Here is a 16,672-nt window from a genome sequence, read left to right as displayed (position 1 = left end):
CCCCCAGAGCACTTGGCCCTCCTTCAGCATCACGAGCCCCTCGAACCCAATCCCCTCTCCCCGCCCCATGCTGAGCTACTTATTGTGGCTCCCGACACCTGATGTTGGGCCTTTTACCTTCTTTAAACTTTTTATTTTGAGATAACGTAGATTCACACACAACTGTAAGAAACAACAGACATTCTGCGTGCCCTCTACCCAGTCCCCCCCAAGGACACTGCAGCATGACACCGCAGGTGACGAGGAGACACAGACCTCGGCCTGGGGGCCTTTCCTCGCCGCACGCTTCTCTGCGGCCCCCAGCTCAACGCCTGGCGACCGCTGACCCGCGCTCCACAGCTGCAGCTGTCATTTCAAGAACATTCTGCAAACGGGGACACGCAGCGCACGACTTCGGGGCTGGGCTTTTTCCATTCGCTGTCGTCTGGAGCCCCCCAGGCTGCCGTCCAGCACGTTCCTGCCCGCCGCTTGGCCGGCCCGGCTCTGCCCTCATCACCGGACGCCTGGGCTGCCTGCCGTGTGGGGCTCTCACGAGTGAAGCCTCTACGCACGCTCGTGTGCGGGCCGCCGTGAACACAGGCGTCTTCCCCTCTGGCGCAAATGCCCAAGCGCTCGGCCGCGGGGCCGCACAGCGATGGCGGGTCTGGGTTAGTAAGAAGCTGTCACTGTCACACCCACCGGCCGTGCACGAGGGGTCCGGCTTCTCTGCGTCCTCACCAGCACTTGGTGCCGTCACCGCATTTTGGCCATTGTCATAGGTGTGGCGTGGGGGCGTCTCCCTAAGAGCGAATGACGTGGAGCATCCACCCTTTCGTGTGTCCTCTCTGGTGAAAAGCCTGATCGTGTCTTTTGCCCATTTTCTGACTGAATTGATTGAGTTTTGCTGTTGGGCTTTGGGAGTTCTTTATGTATTCTGGGTACTAATCCTTCGTCGGATCCGGCATTTGAAATTATTTTCTCCTAGCGCATAGTTTTTCTTCTCACCCTCTTCGCAAAGTCTTTGCGGGACGAAAGTTTTAAAATCTGATCAAGTTCAACTTGTCGATTGCTCCTTTCGTGCATGCTTTCGGCGTCCAGTCTAAGGACTCTTTGCCCGGCCCTAGAGCCTGACGATGTTCTCCTATAAGTTTCATAGTTTCGTGTTAATATTTGATCGGGATGCGACTTGGGCTGAGGTTCCTCTTTCTGCCCACGGGCGCCTGGCTCCAGCACTGTCTGTTGAAAGGCCGTCTCTCCTCCCCTGAACCGCTTCTGCGTCTGTCAAATCATTCGGGCCTCTTTCTGGTCGTGCCCATTCTGTTCCAATGATCTACTCGCTGGGATTTTGATAGAAACCGGGTTAAACTGTACATCAGCCTGGGGAGAAGGGATGTCGGCACTGGGCTGAGTCTTCGGATCCACAAACGTGGTGCCTCTCCATGGATTTAGATCTTCATTTTTTTTCACTGTACTGTGTGGTTTTCAGCATATAAATCCCGTACACGTTTTGTCAGATGTGTATCTTGGTAGTTTTGAGTGATTATAAATGGTAATGCATTTTTAATTTGGTTGTACGTACAGTCATTACTAGTATATAGAAATACAATTGGTTTCTGTATGTTTATCCTGTGATCTCGCAGAACTCATTAATTCTAGTTTTAACCTATTATTAGGGGTTTTCATAGATCGTCACGTGCTCTACAAACGGGGACGGTTTTGCCTCTTCTTCTCCAATCTAAACGCCTTAAATTTCCTTTTCTTGGTTTCCTGCACCGTCTCGAACGCCCAGCACTGCTAACAGTGTGAGAGTGGACGCCCCTGGCCTGTCCCTGATCACAGGGGGCAGACGTTCAAGCTCCCACCATGGAGTATGACCTTACTGAACTGGCCTTGCACCTGTGGAACAAACCCCACTTTGTCACGGTGTATAGATTATATTGCTGAATTCTACTTGCTACTATTTGGTTAAAGACTTCTGTGTCTAAATTCACGAGGGACCTTTGGTCTATACTTTTTTTGTCCTTTGTCTGCTCTGGGTATCGGGGTGATACTAGCGTCAGAAAATGAATAGGGAACTATTCCCTCCCCTTCAATTTTTTAGAAGAGATTATGTAGAAACGATGTTAATTCTTCTTTAAGCATTTGGTAAACTTTACCTGTGAAAGCATTTGGGCCTGGGAATTTGGGGGGTAGGGAGTTTTAAAATTATGAAATCGATTTCCTGACAGTGAGAGCTATTCGAATGATCTCACGTCAGGCGAGCTGTGGTAGTTCGTTTTCCACTCTGACTTCATCTAAGTGGTAAAGTTTCCGTGTATGGGGATGTTCTAGCTTTTTCCCTCATCATCCTTTGATGTTGGCTTTGTGGTGATATCCCATTTCCGTCTTCATACCGCCAATGCGTGGTTTTTTTGTTGTTAGTCTTGCTGGAAGTCTGTCAGTTTTGTCGATACTTTTAAAAGGCCAGCTCTTTGTTTCACCGACATTTTAAAAATCACGTTTTCAGTGTTAGGGATTTGTTATCTTTCTTATTTCCTTCGCTGGCTTCGATTCCTTTGGTTCCCCACTTTCCAGGCCCCTTGGGGGAGAGCTTAGGCTACGGACCGGGGAGTCCGCCCTCCTCTGGGTGCGTTGGCTGCTGCGATCTCCCTCGGCGGTGCTTCCGCTGAGGCTCGCAGATGCTGACGTGCTTATTTTCACTGCCATTCACTTCAATGCGTTACTTCCTCTGAGACTTCCTTTGTGACCCCTAATGACTCAGAAGGGCGCTGTTCGTTTCGAAGTGTTTGCAGATTTTCCCACCATCCCCCAGGTACCGATTTCTAGCGGTTACAGGACACGTGCCGTGATTTCAGTCCTTTGCTCGTATCGAGGTTTGTTTAAGGGCACAGAATATGCTCTTAGTATAGACTCGGTGGCATTTGAAAAGATCACGTACGTTGCTGTTGCTGGAGTGTTCCGAACATGTCGACGAGAGCCTGGGGGGACGGGTGTGGCTGTTTCCACATTCTCGCTGCTTCTGACCTAGTGGCTCTACCCGTCGCTGAAGGGCGGGCTGCGGATTCGTCTGTTTCTTCTCAGTTCTAGGGTTTTGTCTTCACTGCACTGTCGAGGGCACCCACACCGACGATGCGCGTTCTTCTCGGTGGACGGACCCTTTACTCGTCTGTCGCGTCCCGCGCCTTCGCTGGTAATCTCTGCTCTGCGTCCTCAGCATGTAATATTATATAACTATTCCTGCTTCTTTCTGATTAATCTTTGTACGACACATTTTTCCATTCTTTACTTTCGAGCTGCCTCTGTCGCTGCATTTGCCGTGAGTTTCTTACAGACAGCACGTGGATGGGTCCGTTTTTTTAAAATCTGCTCTGCCAATCTGTCTTCTTTGGATCAGTGTATTTAGACGACTTAGATTTAATGTAATTACTGATGTGAAAATGTACATCTGCCATTTTTTGTTTGCTGTTTTTTAATACTTTCTTCTTTCCGCCTTTCTGGGGGTTACGTGGACATTTTTCAGAAGTTCAAGAACAGAAACCTTATCTCCTTTTACATCCCTTTACCGCCCTCCATTTGTAGTGTAATTATGCAGTGTAAATATTTCTCCCACGTACATTTTGAATGTCGGGCTGCGCTATTATTTTTGCTTAAGCCATCAAATGTAAGTTAGAAAACTCAAGAAGAGATGGAAAGCTTCTCTTATTCACCCACGTTTTTCCTTACTGTGCTTTTTTTCTGACGTCCCCAGGTTCCTTCTTGTACTGTCCCCTTTATGTTTTGAGAACTTCCTTTAGACACTTTTAGCATAGGTCTTTCAGTGACAAATTCGATTAGTTTTCCTTCATCTGAGAACATCTTGATTTTCCCTTCACTCTTGAAATACAGTTCTGCTGCGTACAGGATTCTGGCCTGACAGCACTTTCCACTGAGCACGTACAAATATTCTGCCATTTCTTTCTGGCCTCTCTGCTTTCTGATGAGGAATCCATTGTCATCTGAATTATTTTCTCCTAGAAGTAAGGTGCCATTTTTGCTCTGGCTGCCCTCAAAGCATTTTCTCTGTCTTTCGTTTTCGAAAGTTCGATGATAAGTCTTGACATGGATTTCTTTCAGTTTATCCTGCACGGGGTTTGTTCAGCTTCTTACATCTGTAAGTTTATGTCTCTTGTCCAATTTGGGACGTTTTCGGCCCAGCCCTTCTCCTCTGCTCGTGGGACGCCAATGAAATGGATTTCGATCTCGTGTGCCGGTCCCGCAGGCCCCCGAGGCTATTCCTTTCTGGCCCAATCTTCTTCTTTTCTGTTGTTTAGACGGATAATTCCATTTGCTGTGCAGTTCACCTGCTGTTTTTTCTGTTACCCGACTCCGCTGTTGAGCCCATCTGTTGAATTTTTATTTTAGTTTCTGTGGTTTTTGGTTCTAAAGTTTCCATTTAATTCTTTGCATCTTCTTTTTCTTTGCTGACACTACTTCGCTGGTTTCAAAAGTGCTCACTGAAGTGTCTTTAACGTGCCTGCCTTGAAATCCTTGCTGGTAGCTCTCGCATCTTTGCTGTCTCGGGCTTGGCATCTATTGATTGTCCGGGAGGGCCCCAGCAACACATCTGCGAGGCCGAGCCGGGTGATGAGGGGGCCGATGCTTCGAGCCCTTGGAAGAAACAGAGATTTCCTTCATCGGCTCTGACCTGCCTCCAGAAAGACCACAGACCTGCGAGTCCTAAGGGTGGACTCGATCACTGGAGCCAGCTCTGATTCGGCGACGCAGCCTGTGCTAGCATGTGCTCCCGAGACACAGCGAATCCACTGCCCTGCAGAGCGGGAGCGGCCAGCAGGTCAGAGGTGTCGCCGGCGCACTGCCTTACCCCGGCCTGAAATTCCGCTCCTGTCCGCCGCCGAACAGCATGGGGTGCAGCGGGGTGAGCGTGCCCAGCCCGCGCACGTAGAGCGCTCCGATCCTGGGGCCGTAGAACTGAAAGGAAAAGCCAGACCTTGACTCAGTGGGACCTCCCCGGGACCTTCCCCGCACGCGTGCCGAGCGCTCGGACACATGCAGAGAAATACAGTCACGCGTGGGCCCTGCAGCTGTGCCCCCAATCAATGCTCCAGGCATGTTGGAGTCACCAAAGCCTTTGAGAGGCAGGGCCAGTGCTGGACCCTCGTTCTCAGCTGGGTGGCTGCAGGCCCCCGACCTGACTGTCACGTGGCAGGATTTGTAAGGGACAAGGGCTGGGACTCGAGGTCGCCAAGGGCCTTTCTTAGTTAGGAGTCCATGTTTTCAAATCGAAATCATGCAAAAACCTTAAGTGCCACTGTGTTGGGCCCACACAGGCCCTCTGAAACCTGGCTGAGTATTGTGCTTAAAACGAGCCCTAGAGACACTTCAGGCTCGTTGCTGCCGGAAAGGTGAGCAAAAGCTTCAGAGGATCTTCACGAAGAACCGTTTCCCCAATTCCGCCAGGAAGGTGGGTCGCTAAAGCTAAGCCGTTACATCCCGGAGCCACACTTCAAATCAACTTAGAGAAAGCGATAATTTCTCGAACCCACATCTTCCATCCTTAGGGTGGGGGCTATGAGTGGGCTGAAGAGGGGTCTGCTTGTACTCTCTGTGCTGCGGAGAACACGCACTACCTGGCCAACCCGCCTGCCTTACCTCTCACCTGCGACCTCGATGCCCGCCACGGCTTGGCCTGGCCGCCTCCCTCCTGCCCTATAGAGGTCGGGGTGCCCCATCATCCCCATGTGGGTGGGGGTGGCACTTGCTGGTACCCCCTTCTGCAAGCCCAAGGGCGGGGACGGTGAGTTGCACGTCACCGCGTCCCAGGGCTCGGCCCTCGGCAGAAAGCCAGCCCATGCTGTGGGCTCCGCGGACGCACCTTGTGGCCCACAATGGTCAGGAAGTCCACAGCCAGGTCCGCTACGTCCACGCGCCTCTTCCCCAGGGCCTGCGCGGCGTCCGTGTGCAGCAGGATGGGAGGCAGCCCGGCCGCCGCCCGCTGCTGGTTCAGGGCTCGGACCCGCTGGCCGAGCTCGGGGATGGGCTGCAGAGGGGACAGAAAGGGCTGAGGACGCCGCTTTGACAGGATGCAAGCCGAAGGACAGAAACGAGGGACATTCCTGAGGACAGGCCGCGGAAGTCGCAAACTGCAATGCGGGGAAGAGGATTCCCATGGGAGGCGTAAGCGTCCCTGCCAGGCCGTTATGGGGCGGGGCCACTCACCATGACAACGCCGGTCTCGTTATTGGCCAGCATGATGGTCACGAGGCACGTGGTCGGGCGGACAGCGGCCAGGATGTCATCGACCTCTGCCCGGCCATTCACCTTGGACACCGGGACAAAGGTGACCGCTGAGGCAGAAAACACAAGCACCGAGGTGAATCCTACAAAGTACCGTCTTGACAGTTCGTTTAGATGCAGGTTAACGAAAGCACGTCCCACAGTGAAAACGGAATTTCCCGTAAGGGCTCAGAACACCACAGAGGACGACGAGCCCCGCTAAGACCCGCCCAGAAATGACTCGAACTCTTCTAAGTGAAGCTTCAATCGGGGGGTTCATTTCGGGGGACACGCTCTCCTTTCTGTTTGTCGGGGACCCACGAGGGGACACTGTCCGCTCACGAGAGCATCTCGGCGCACCTCGTCCTAACCTCTGCTCACTCAGCACTACTACCCGCACTTACCCCAGGCACTGATAATCTTATTGCTGCAAGAGGAAGATAAGTGGGGGTGACTAAAAGAGGTTTTTGGCTCAAAATGGTGGATGACAAACAGCTACTTTCCCCTCAAGGTCCCCCTGAAATGAGAGCAGAGGTGTACTTCTAAACAAGGGTTACCTGTGGGCAGGCACTTTTGAGGAACCCCCAGAAAGACGACAGGAATGGCATCCAATTAATAGGAAGCAGGGGGGCTCCACTCTGAACTCTAAGGGTGTGACTGGGTCCACTGACCACCAAGTTCAGGGCGCACAGCGCCGAGCAGGGTGGAGGCCCACTGCTGAGGCAGGCAGAAGGCCGGCCTCCGACACCCGAGCACCTCGCTTTGCGCCCAGCGAGTGGGTGCCACCGCATATGGATGAAGGGCCGAGCTCACGCACCCGCTACCCCAGAAAAATGAACACGTGTCACACAAACACAGACAAATGCTCATCACGGCTTTAGCGCGATGCCAAGTGGTCATCAAATGGTCATCAGCTGATGAGTGGGTGAACAAATTGTGAACATTATCACATAAAATAGATTATTCATCCATATGAAGGAATTTAGTAGTGATACATGTGGATGGACCTTGAAGACGGTAGGCTGAGAGAAGTCAGTCACAAAGACGCGTATCACGTGATCTCTTTTGCATGAAAGACCAGAAGTGGGGGCTCTAGGAACAGAACGGGGATTCGCGGCTGCCTGGGGTGAGGGAAACGGAGTCAGTTGCCTCTGAGAAGCAGGACAGGAAGGGGGCGGCGGGGACGAAACTTTACTTTGTACTTTATACCTTTCTATGATGTTTAAACTGTTTCCACCCCGTGGATGGTTACACTTTGTAAAAAGTTGTGTAATTTGAAACAAGAGGTTAAATGCAACAGTAACTAATCACGACATGTATTAAGTTGCCCTTCCTTGTACAAAACACAGAAAAAGGCCCCAGGGATTAAGAAAAATTGCGACTTAAATAACAAAGTGAGACCTGACTTGTTTTTAAAGTGATGCATTCAGGTAAAATCAGGAGGAGAACCTTTCCAAACAGCAAGATCCACAGAAGGCTTCGCCCTCAGATGGAGCAGTTCTGCACAGTCCTTTAAGATAAAAATAACTCCCCCAAGTCACCTTCAGGTTTGCAGGCCGCTTAAATAAGAAAGCTAAGGCTGCGAAGAAACGCTTTCTCATTTAAAGGAAAGCATTAACCTCAGCTGTCAGGGAAGAAAAGGCTCTGATGTTTTCGAGTTAGTGGTCTACGCCCTGTGCCCTGCGACAGCTAGCTGTCACTGCGGGCCAAGCCCGACGCCACCCTGCCCTCTGTCCCTCGCCTCCTGCCGAGACAGTCGAGCAGCAGGAGCATTACTCTGGTTTGCTCCACCTGAAGTCGGCATCTATTTGATCCTTTCCCTTCCAATCAGAGGAAGTGAAAGCCAAGATCTAGTTATTAAAACCAAACACCATTTAGCGTTTTATAGACAAGCTATTCAGATACGTATTTATTATATACAAAAGTCTGAAATGTCTCTCAGGAATACCTGTGACCAGCTCTGCACCTGATTATCACTTTTGTCCTAAGGGAAAGCCTCACGGCACCCCCCAACGCAACCTGGAAGAACACGTGTCCCCTGGACCTGTGTCCCCTGCACCCGAGAACAGCCCGGAAGGCCGCATACGGAGGGTAAATGGTTCACCGCGCCCCTCCACTGCATCGGCCAGCCGAGGTCAGTGGAGCTGTCCCCACCCGGCTGGTCACTCACCAGCCATTTGTTCTTCCTCCAGATGCTCCAGGGGAAGTCGGATGGAGTCGTGTTCCACGCTGCAGGTGACGACATGAGGCACGGCCCTCTCCCCGGGGCTGTGACGCTCAGCCGCGTCCCCACTTGAGGTGTGGGTTTTGTGGAAATGCCTCAGCACAGAATGGATTACCAAATTATTTGACTGCAGAGATACAGCGAAAACAACATTTACAAAACTTGTCCTGAGGAGAGAGAGTAGCAAGCTCTCTCACGTGGATGTTCCTCGTGGCTAACATTCAAAAAGGAAAAATGCTCAGCTTCCCAGCTGTACCCTTTGAAAGGCCTCACTATAAAGACTTGGGGGTTGCAAACTTTCAAAAACTTCGGAACTCATTTCCGGTCAATTATGCCTGCTTTGTTATAAGAAGCAACATTATATATTTTAAAACTTTATCAACCTGTCAGGAAAGAGTATTTTGCCCAGGCCCCGGCGCTAGAGGGGACGCAAGCCAGCACACCCGCTGCTCGGGGCCACCCATGCATCTCGCAGACCAAAGCTTTGACTCAGCAAGCTTGTGCTTGGACTTGATCCTACAGCTACAGTTGCAAAGCAGAATGATGGATGGAAAGTGTAGCGCTGTTTGTAATGGCGAAACTTTGTAAAGCCCTTCGGGCTTTACAATAAGGGAACTTATTATTCGGCATCCTCAGTGGAGCGCCAGATATAAAAAAATCACGGGGAGAAAAGGTAGCAAACGTTATATACAATAACCTATAATTTGTATAAAAAGGGTGAGATACGTACACATTTGCTTACACATGCAAAAAATCCTAAAAAAGTATAAAGGGAAGGAGAATATACAAATATACAGACTTCTGTGCTTTTAATGCACAGATTATATCCGGAGGACACAAAACAAATAATACAGGTCTCCTGTGGAAAAAGTAGTTAGCTGAGGGCGTGGGGGGTGGGAAAAACCTTTCTTTAAAAAAAAAAAATCTTTTCTCTTATTTTTAAGTATAACATATATATATAGAAAACTGTAAAATATAAGTTTAATGAAAAAACATGACAGTGACTACCAGAGTAACTCACCTGGGTCCAGACAAAAACACTGCCCGCACCGCAGGGGCCCCCACCCCTACGGCTGACCGCACCCTGGTTTTCAAGGAAATAATTTTCTTGCTTTTCTTTATCTTTTTACTTCCTATGTGAGCATCTCTAAACAAGATTTTCCCTCTTTTGACTTTCACATGAAAGTCAAATCGAATTGATTTTTTGTGATTTAGGACGCAGTCTATTCCAGTGTCTGCATAGCGGGGAAGCGACAGGTGCTGCCGGCCCTGTGCTGAGGGCAGCAGTCACGTGGTGCCTGAGGGGGGGCACTGGAACCACGCTGAGTGTCACAGCAGAGGCCTGCTGGGGTCTGCCGCAGCCACACAGTAGTTTGCTCCATCAGAGACGCACGGAATTAACGGTGAGGAGGTGGTCGGGGATGATGGCTTGGATGTGCTTTTCCAAAAGCTGGATGCTTCTTTAGAAGTCCCAGGTCACACTCTCGCAGAAAACGCAGCTGCCCACACAGTGAGCGATTCTGTCCAGAAAAGCAGGGCCTTCCAGGCTGTGTGTGTGGCTGAAGTGGCCCTGTAATCCCATTTAAGGGGGTCCTGGGGTCTGTGTGCCATAGGTCACCATGGAGGGCAGCAGGAAAGACTGCTGTCTGTGAATGAGATGCCCAGGCCCCGCCCACCTGCCGCCCCCACCCCAAGGTGGCTGCTGACTGGGACACAGGACCCCTGGTCCACCGGGAGCACAGCAGCCTGTTGGAACCAGCAGGTCACACCTATGGATGCGCCCTGCGTCCCCAGGCCACAGCGCTGCTAGGCACCGGGTTCCAGCTGGGGCAGAGGGGGCTCCTCGTGAACCACTAGGAGTCTGGTGCTGGGGTGGGGGTCACAGAGCCCAGGGGCCTGGCAGCAGCGCCCCCTCCCCTTACTCAGCCAGGCTGCCGGGCTCTGCTCTGCCGGCGTCGGCTTCCTTTCGACTGTCTTCGCCCCGTGTCGCGAGCTGCACCGTGCTGCTGCAGGCAGCCGTGTGGCAGTCCTGTGCGGCTGCATCACGTGAGCATCCTAACCTGGAGGGACATCGGGGCGGTCCCAGTTTCTGGCTGTCATGAGCGCTGCTGTGACCAGTCCCTCCCTGTCTCTTGGTGCCCACACGCCTTGTCGGTGTGACATGTACCTGTGAGTGGGACTGCTGACGTGGCACATGGCACCCTGCCTGGGCGTGCCCACTGCCCCCCGGCCCTCGTCAGCCGTCACCGGGTTCTTCCCTCTTGCCACCTGGCAGGTGTGCCGAGGGGCTTCCACCTTGTTACTGGCACACTCTGGTTACTGGTGAGACTGAGCGCCTGTCGCGAGCAGCTTGTGCCATCCACGCTTCTCCTCTGTGACGTGCGCATGCGAGTTCACTGTCCGTCTTTCTGCTGCTGCGCATGCGGCCTGGTCAGTGACGCGCTGCGAGCGCCTTCTCCGCCGTCTGACGGGCCTTGTGTCTTCTTCCGTGTTCCTCAATGAGTTTCTTTTGTCGTGACGGTGGTGGCCGACTTTATCGATCTTTTCCTTTATGGTCAATGTTTTCTCTATTCTATTTAAGAAAGCCAACGCTCTTAAACATCGCAAAAAAATGAACTCATCACCTAAAAGCTTTATAAATTTTACTCTTCATAATCAGGCCTTGGCTGTGCCTGGAGCTTTTCTCCCGTCGTGATGCAGGAACCCAGCCAGCTCCCTTGACCACGGTCCCTCCAGCGCCATTTACTCAAGAGACCACCCTCCTGTTACGCTAACTCAGCCTCTTACGACGATCATATAACTATTTGAGCCAGAAAAAGTTTTACATAAGAGGGTACTGTTAAAATTAGGTCAGGACGACAGGCGCTTCCTGGGACAGTGCTGCCCACACAAGCACACGCCCGCCGCTGCTGGTCCATCCCGCCCCGCCCTACGGCCATCTGCCCGATCGCTGGCAGAGCGAGTCCCCTCCCTGTGCTCTCAAGCTTCACGGAGCCTCGACTACTCTTGGCCTTTTTATTCCCCTATGAATTAGTGCGGTGACTCCCCCAGAATGTGTCAGAACTCCGATGGCAGTCGCGCTGTGCAGGGAGCTGAGGTGCTCGCGATGCCGAGTCTTCCCATCCGTGGGCCGGGCCCCACTGGCACGGGCACTGGCACTGAGCGACGTTCCCGCAGCTTTCCCAGCGAGGGCCTTGCAAGTTCCTTTGCGCCAGATGTAGCTCCTAAGGACTCGACATTTTTTGTGCCCTGGTAAACACCTGGTTTGTTGCTGGTACGTGAAAACGCAATCGACTCTTCTGTGTGAGAACCGCGCGGAATTTCCTCAGGATCGCGGATAACCCAGCCGCGCGTTCCCCCAGGCTTCCCGCACCTACGGTCACGGCCCTGTGCGGCCCGCTGCTTTCCTCTCCGGCACCACGACGACACGCCGAGTGTCGTGGGCTGAGCTGAGGCCTCGGCGCCATCACCCTGTCCTGGAGTATCTTCCATCACTTTACAAAGAGAACCTTTGGAATGGGTCAAAGCGCACGCCCTTGAGAAGGTGAACGTCTTAGCGGGGCTTTGAAAAATGAGTCCAGGGCGAAGTGAAGGGAGACCTCGTTGTTGAAACGGCAGTGCGAGGCAAGCTAATCCACACGCGACACTTCACGACCTCAGGCGCCTGGAACTATGGGCTAAATATTAGCTAGCTACGTCACGCTAACTCGCAAAATAGCAAGACCAAGCGTTACTCTCTCCTAAAAGGCGCCACGAAGGAGCCACCTTCTGTCGCTCGTTCCACCTCCCAGCCGGAGGAGCGCGCCCGTTTACCTCTGTGCCCCCGGAGGTGAAGACGATGTCCTGAGGCTCCCCGCCTATCATCTTCGCCAGGTTCGCCCGGGCCGCACTGATGATGTCCTTGGCCTTCCTACCTTGAGAGACCAAAATGGAAATGCGTTAACGTGGCTCCGCCAGGTCCAGCCAACACGTTTAAGAGAATGACCAGACGCCAAGGAACGAGGATCTGAGCGGGCGGTTCCAAAACGAAACGCGTCCTGTCGGGTAAACGCGCAAACACGCGACCGCCTAGAAACGGCTCGGAGAAGGGGCGGCAGGGGACACTAGCAGGTCGGCGGGAACGCCCGCGGTTCCAGCAACTTCGGGAGAGCCAGAGACGGATGCGGGAGGACGCCATGGAGCCTAAATGCCCTAAGACGTGCTTTTCCTCTTACCGGATGCTACAGGAGAGGGGAAACTGGCCATCTGCCTCGCTTCCCATTCATCAAGACGGGAGAACGAACGGATGGAGCGATTTGCTTAAGATCTCACTGCAAAACAACAAAAATAAGCAAAGTAGAACTCGTGACTCCTCGACACAAAGTCCCGTGCCACACCTCACGGCACAGGTCCCCGCCTCGGGGACCCGTCGCCTTCAAGGAGGGCCTCGCGGCCCAGCCATCGCCCCGTTCCGCTGGCTCGCAGAACAGGAGCCACACTTCCCGAGGCAAACAACGGCTCTGGGCGGGAACTCTGAAATGTCTATCGACCCGTAGCCTCTAAACTGTTTTGACTACTCAGTCCTATTTGTAAACAAAAACCTGAGCAGGCACCACTAAAAATATATGTGTATATTATAAAACATACACAAAAATAGAAACATTACACTTTCCAAAATAAAACTTTGGCAGTTTAAAAAAAACCCTGAAGCCCATGGTATATATTTGACAGCAACGGTTCCACCTCTCTCTCCCTCTCCTGTCCCCAGCATGTGATAATAACTCAGTCTTACTTTTTAAAAAAGTTTCCTAAGTTGAGGACATCGAAATATGGCCTGAACATCAGACCGGGACCTTAGTTTTGTTCGCTGCTCCGGCCAAACACACGGATTAAGCGCACTTTAAGCACGCGCACGCCAATGAGCATGTTGAAACACACGGAAATCTGGTTTCACGTATCATTCAGCAAGACGTGAGTCCCTGGAGGCGAGTCCAGGTCTCACGAAGTCACAGGCCCTCCACCTGAAGCAGGGCGGGCCTAGAGGGCATCAGAAGACGCACAGGCTCCAGGGAGCTGCTGATGCCAGTAAGAGGGTTCTGGTGGGAAAGGCCCAGAACCCAGAGCCGAAAGAGCCGGTTCCATCCGGGACCAGCCACATGACAATGGAGGTCACGTGGCCACTCAGAGAGTGGGCGTCCTCAACCGTGAACCCAAAACCCTAACTCTGTCCCCCATCACAGGCTGTCAACTAATAATGACGGCAGGGGTGTGCGAAAGCTGGGGGACCTAACTCCCCGAATGCCTTCTGACGCCCTGCCTTCGTCTTCGACAACCAAGGACTCTGGCCAGGACAAGGATGGGGCACATCGAAACGCAGCATGTGCTTCCTGTCATTTCAGCATAAGGACAGCTCTGAAGGGAAGTGTCCCTGAACCCGCGTCTCAGGAAACCTTTGTTTTCATTACACTGTGCTGCCGATGGCAGAAAAATCCAAAAGCCGGAAACAGAAAGAAAACCTCCCAAACCTCCCACAGTCCCACGGAAGAGAATCTGACGCGCATCCCACCTGTGCTAGGGCCAACGGCCAGTCTCAGTGACCTTTTCGCTGGCACGTGGTGGAGTGAAGGCCACATTTAGATAAAGAAATTCTTAGATTCATTAACAATTAAGACCAAATCTCCCAATTCCACTGCAATTGGGCTGTCAACGCATGGCCACGGGACAGCCCTCCAGCCACGGTTATAAGCCAGTGGCCCACGAACTTCCAGAAGTGTCTTTGAAGGACGCAGGCAACCCCTTCTCCTCCACTGGTCCTGCCCGCGGCGGGACTGCTGACCTGATGGCTCGAACTGAAGCAGCCATCTGGACCACACAGGGTAAGAAGAGTCAGATGGACGGGAGGAGCCGGGGCTCCTGGTCACGGCTGAGGACCGCAGGGGCCCCGGGCTATGGGAGACACGAACTGTGAGCTGTTCAAGCTGCTGTTATTTGGAGTTTTCTGTCTATACATTTTCTAGACTCGCACACACGACTTTTTCTCTGTGAGGCGGGCGGGGAAAACGTCGAAGCCAAACTCCACAGCCTGTTGTATGACGTGTTCTTCCCACCTGTGCGAGGCTGCTGTCCTCGACCAGGACACTGCCCCAGCCACTGTAACAGGGTCCGGACCCCACGGCGGGGCCCCGGCATGCTTTCTGCGATCAGTCCTCCACTGAAGGACACTGAGGGCCTTGCCGGCTCTTCACGGCTATAAGCACAACTGTGGTAAACGGCCTGGGTCTCTAAACTCTTCCCATGCAACCTTCCCATCGTCCTTAAAATAAATTCCCGCCAAAGGAATTACTGCTAGTACTACTAAGTCACAAAAATGTGAAAGTAATTAAATCATTCTATCATAAAGGCATTTTTTTTTCTTTTTTTAATTTCTACCCGAGTAGCAATAGAGAGTGAACTGCGATGCATTTTTTAGTTACAGTTCCTCATCTGTGTAAACAAAAGCTGTCAAGGTAGCGGAGAAGCCACAGACAGGCTTCACTGGGTCAAGAACACTTCTTGTCCCTAAGGGTCATCCCTAACCTTCTTCAGGATACAGGCTTCTTACTGTCACTCGATTAGTCTCCCTATTCTCAAGTTTAATCCATCAAGAAGTTCCATTTCATTGCAGGAAAGATGAGACACATGGAAATGCCCAGAACATGAGCAAGAACATGTGTACCAAATAAACCAGTAAATACGTTACTGAGACGAGTGCCTGATTTTGAAAATGCTTTTAGGTGAAAAAGGAGACGGGATTAAGAAGTACAAATTGGCAGTTACAAACAGTCTGGGGGGGCGATGTTCAGTACAGTGAAGACAGGCAGTAAAACAACTGTGCCTGGCGTCGGGGCACACAACTCATCGAGGGCCCGCTTTGTACGTTACGTACGCGACTCATCGCTGTGGTACACCTGGAACTAATGTAATATTGTATGTCAACTGTAATGGAAAAAACTTTATTTTAAAAAATAAAAATTTTTTAAAAAGTAAATGCTTTTAGCGATCAAGCTGCTGTGAAATTTTAAATAAGCAAATGGACGGGAAAGCCCACGAGAGCCTGTGAGGCTGCACAGGGGCACTCGCAAACCCCGGGGTGGTGGTCTGAGAGTGACTTTGGTTCGTCGTAATCCACAGTTGAGACAGTTTACCTTCATTATCCCTGACACACGCTAAAAGAGAAGGGTACAACTCCAGCCCACCGTCTGAAAAACACAATGTAACTGCCGTACAACTACTGATTTGAAGCAATTTTCCAAAACCCCCAATTTAATGCTTTACATTAAAAACCAGCGTAAGTGAGAAATAAGAATATTTATAACTAAAACAAAGAATTTAAAAGTATTCTCACTTCTGAAAAAGGCCAGGATTACATTCGATCGTGATGATTTAAAGGGTCTACTTTGTGAATTTTGTAAGACAGACTGAGACAGACACGGGACGGAGCTTTTATAGGTGCTGTTACTACAAATAACTTTTTTTTTCTTTTTTACAAATGTCTCTTAATGAGACACCCTGTCCACCTGGGAAGATGACAGACACGTATGTTACAGATGGAAGATTACGGTAGCAACAGGGTCAACATACAAATTTGGATTTCTCAGGAAAAAACTACCAAGAATCACAGCTAAAAACGTGCGGCGAACAGAAAATCTTTTCCAAACCAAGCAATCCCACGTGGTGTGCAATTCTTCTAAGGGTGCCTCTGCCCCCCGAATCTCCCATCTGTGCGCATCTTCTAGAATTACCTGCCGGGTACGGACTGCTGGGATTTCCCCAGGCTTCCCACATGGCCTCGGTCATGGCCTGGATAACCTCTGGCTCCAGGGGGGTGGTTGCATTATAGTCCATGTAGACTTTCCTGAAGGAGAGAACACACAGACGTGCCTAACAGGAAAAGGAGGTGGAACTCGGAAACGGCTGCACAGCGCCTAACGTCAAGGGCAGACACACCTCTGCAGAAGCTTCTCTCTGGCCGTGGCAGCGCTGGCGGTCCGCCGGGCCTGGACTGCCCGCAGGGCTGCTGTACGGTCAGATCCCTGCCGCCCAGGGAGTCGCCCCTCCCGAGGGTTCTTTACCCCCTTGCTTTTTACACGCCACCAGTTTTCCGTTTTTCCCCTGGGGCTCCTGTGAACAGGGGCTTTGAGGCTGGGGGGTGTTTGGGCACCTCCCCCACCTACTCTC

The 16,672-nt window shown here is 51.7% G+C and overlaps 1 protein-coding gene across 6 annotated transcripts in view; it reads right to left on the bottom strand.

The window, feature by feature from the left end:
- The window catches only part of SCLY (selenocysteine lyase), a 29,808-nt gene that overhangs the window by 11,271 nt on the left and 1,865 nt on the right, over window positions 1-16,672 (bottom strand). For 2 of the 6 annotated variants that reach the window (XM_039860570.1, XM_039860561.1), the window contains exons 2-7: window positions 16,237-16,349; window positions 12,290-12,390; window positions 8,423-8,603; window positions 6,196-6,323; window positions 5,852-6,016; window positions 4,841-4,947 (exon numbers count right to left, since the gene is read on the bottom strand). In XM_039860570.1, coding sequence (XP_039716504.1) covers window positions 4,841-4,947; window positions 5,852-6,016; window positions 6,196-6,323; window positions 8,423-8,603; window positions 12,290-12,390; window positions 16,237-16,349 — 795 coding nt within the window. Of the gene's footprint in view, window positions 1-4,840; window positions 4,948-5,851; window positions 6,017-6,195; window positions 6,324-8,422; window positions 8,604-12,289; window positions 12,391-12,690; window positions 12,787-16,236; window positions 16,356-16,672 lie in introns of those variants that run through there. The other 4 variants (XM_039860587.1, XM_039860597.1, XM_039860604.1 and 1 more) reach the window with 4 other exon arrangements.

The sequence above is a fragment of the Pteropus medius genome, unplaced genomic scaffold (assembly GCF_902729225.1).
Source record: "Pteropus medius unplaced genomic scaffold, Ma_sr-lr_union100, whole genome shotgun sequence".
In the NCBI taxonomy this organism is placed as follows: domain Eukaryota; kingdom Metazoa; phylum Chordata; class Mammalia; order Chiroptera; family Pteropodidae; genus Pteropus; species Pteropus medius.
Note: the sequence above shows the minus strand (reverse complement) of the source record. Positions and strands in the feature narration are given on the sequence as shown.